The sequence below is a fragment of the Oryzias melastigma genome, unplaced genomic scaffold, assembly GCF_002922805.2.
Source record: "Oryzias melastigma strain HK-1 unplaced genomic scaffold, ASM292280v2 sc01079, whole genome shotgun sequence".
NCBI lineage: Eukaryota > Metazoa > Chordata > Actinopteri > Beloniformes > Adrianichthyidae > Oryzias > Oryzias melastigma.
Window position 1 is genome coordinate 28,202 of NW_023417664.1, and position 2,842 is coordinate 31,043.

A 2,842-nucleotide genomic window follows, 5' to 3' on the forward strand; every position below is an offset into this window, starting at 1 on the left:
CCCTGTGCTGGTAATGTGCTGCGACTTTGGCTGAAAACACATGTGTGCTCTCTGCGGCGCCGACACACAGCACGTCCTCCTCTGGTTCACCTGCTGCGTTGGGCCTTCAGAGCGAAAAGCGCTTCGCTGCAGGAGCAGGATTTTCAGTCGAATGTTTTTCCCATGTGGTTGGATGGTTTCGGAACAGGTTAAACTGATGCACGTGGGTGGGTGTGAAACTCTTCTTTGCTGCCTGCCTCCTACACAAAACTTCGTGACAGTTGGGAGAGACATAAACAAAGCAGATGTATATTGGTGGAACAAAACAACAAACATTAAAAAAGTACATCAGAGCTGCAAAAATATTCAATTAAGAAGGAAGGAACTGATTTATTTAACAGATTTTTTGTAAAGCTTGGGCAACAACAAAGCACTTTCAGTCATAACATGAAACATTTCAGCGTAACAGGTGACAGAAACAGAACAAATGCAGCTTATTTCAAAAGAAATCAACCAAACTGAGTCACTTCAGTCCAAAATTATCACATATTTTCATCACTTAGCTTTAAAAATGAGTTTACAACATTGCAACATTACTGTGTAATATTGTGTTGCTGTTTTTTTGCAATGCTTTCGTGTATTTATATTTCAATATTTCAGCATCTTCAAGCTAGCTAGGCCCTCTGATAAATAAATGTGTGTTAATGTCAGAGTGATGTGTTTTCTTTCTCCTTTCTGTTGTATTTTAATGCGACGCGTGGGCGGCACAGAGCTGAGATCCGTGCAGGAGAGCGAGGAGCTGCTGGTGAAGGTGGCTGCCACCATCAACAACCTGTCATTCTACCTGGAAGAAAGCTCAGAGATCAGATGCGATCGTCTCTCGACAGCAAAGCGTAAGACCAGAAGACGGTTAAAGATGGTGTTTCTCTGCTTCACTCCTCTTTGATTCGTGTTGTTTTGGGCGCCGCAGTGATGCTGAAGCTGATGATGAGCTCCAGCATGGACGCCACGCTGGAGGCCACTCGCATTTTTGGCAACCTGTCGCATCACAAGGACGTGCGGGACTTTATCATGCAGAACAAAGGTGCATGCGCTTCGACAATCTGTCGTTTCTGCTCTCAAGTCCAAAACATCATACGCTGTAAAAAGGGAAGCGTTAAATCAATTAACTAAAGCTCAAAAATTTAATTTGATGAAAACAAAATGCAGTTGATCCAATATTTCACTTTTTACAGTGTAGGATATCAAAACCAGTTAAATCATCCAAACCCACAAAGATAAGGTATCAGTTGATGAGATATGATGAGGTAACAGATGTAGGTTGGCATTTTCGCCCTGAATTTTGTGTTGTTTTTAAAGCAAAAAAAGCTGCACGACATTTGCACAAACCTTTTTTCCTGTTTTTAAATCTTTCTCTGCTGGTAAATTGATCTCAGATCAAACAACAAATGCAGACTTTCAGTTTCAGCTTTTGGTGTTGTGTAGGTGTGAAATCATGAAACTCGTTCTCTTTGATAGTCCTTCAGACGCACCGGATCATTTGACATAAATGCAACAGAAGCCAATTTTGAAATGTCATTTTTTTAATTGTACACATTTTGAAGGATTTGCAATGATTGCATCATTTTTTTAACTATTCACAATGAAAAGGTCAGATTTGTTTTAACTCAAATATGTAAATCATGTTATTAATATCTTCAGCTGAGGACACACGAGTCAAAGTCGAGGCCCGGGGGCCGGATCCGGCCCTCTGGGTAATTCTATCGGCCCTCCAGATCATTTTATTTTATTGTTATATGTTTATCTTGTGTTTATTTTTAACTTGTATAATTTTGACAAAATATATTGTTATAGAGAGTAAATTATTGAAAGTTGTTTAAGGTTTAAGTTGATTTCTTCTGGAATAATATTACTAACTTTTTATTATTCGTGATTATGTTAAAAAGTTACGGTTTTAAAGTTTTACAAATTGTCATTTTTAGATTTTTTTTTTTGATTTTTTAAGCTATTTAGCTAATATTTCAGTTGTATCCTAGCTGTTTTGACTACCGGTAATTTCGTTTTTTTTTCAGCTACATCTACTGTTTAGGCTAATTTAGGCTTTTCCTTTTAAGTCTTCTTTAGGCTGTTTTGGAATTACGTAAATATTAACACGCTAGCTGGTTTGAATAACTTAGACTTTTTTTTTTTTTTTTTTTTATTCAGTTTTGGAGTTTAGCTAATATTTCATCTACATGCTAGCTGTTTTGGCTAATTCAGACTTTTTTAAGAAACGTTTTTTAGGCTGTTTTGGAGTTAGGATAATAATGACATGCTAGCTATTTTGGCTACTTTAGGCGTTTTTTCATTTTTTTAGGCTATGTTTACCTAATATTTCAGTTGTATCCTAGCTGTTTTTACTAATTTCGGCTTTTTTCAGTTATGTTGTTTTGGAATTTAGCGAATGTTTCAGCTACATGCTAGCTGTTTTGGCTGATTCAGGCTTCTTTTTTAGTCTTTTTAGACTGTTTTGGAGTTAGGCTAACATTTACACGCCAGCTGTTTTGGCTAATTTAGGGTTTTTCCAGTTGTTTCGCTGTTTTTAAGTTTAGCTAACATTTAGCTGCATGCTAGCTGTTTTGGCTAATTTAGACTTTTTTAAAAATATTTTTGGAGTTAGGCTAATATTGACACACTAGCTGTTTTGGCTAATTTAGTTTTTTTTAGGCTATTTTCAGCAACGTCCTTGCTGTTCTGGCTGATTTAGGCTTTTTCTGCTTTTTATGTTTGTTTTTTATTCAGTTTTGGAGTTTAGCTAATATTTCAGCTAAATGCTAGCTGTTTTGGCTAATTTAGGCGTTTTTTTCTTTTTTTTTTAGGCTAT

General features: G+C 36.5%; 1 protein-coding gene across 1 annotated transcript; it reads left to right on the top strand.

The window, feature by feature from the left end:
- Positions 1 to 64: 64 nt before the first annotated feature.
- On the top strand, positions 65 to 1,062 carry LOC112141966 (armadillo repeat-containing protein 2; the record flags this gene model as incomplete). Its single annotated transcript, XM_024265186.2, is given in 2 exon segments — positions 65 to 872; positions 950 to 1,062. Coding segments are annotated over 2 exon segments (312 nt in total), but the record flags the coding sequence as incomplete, so codon positions are not given.
- Positions 1,063 to 2,842: the final 1,780 nt, after the last annotated feature.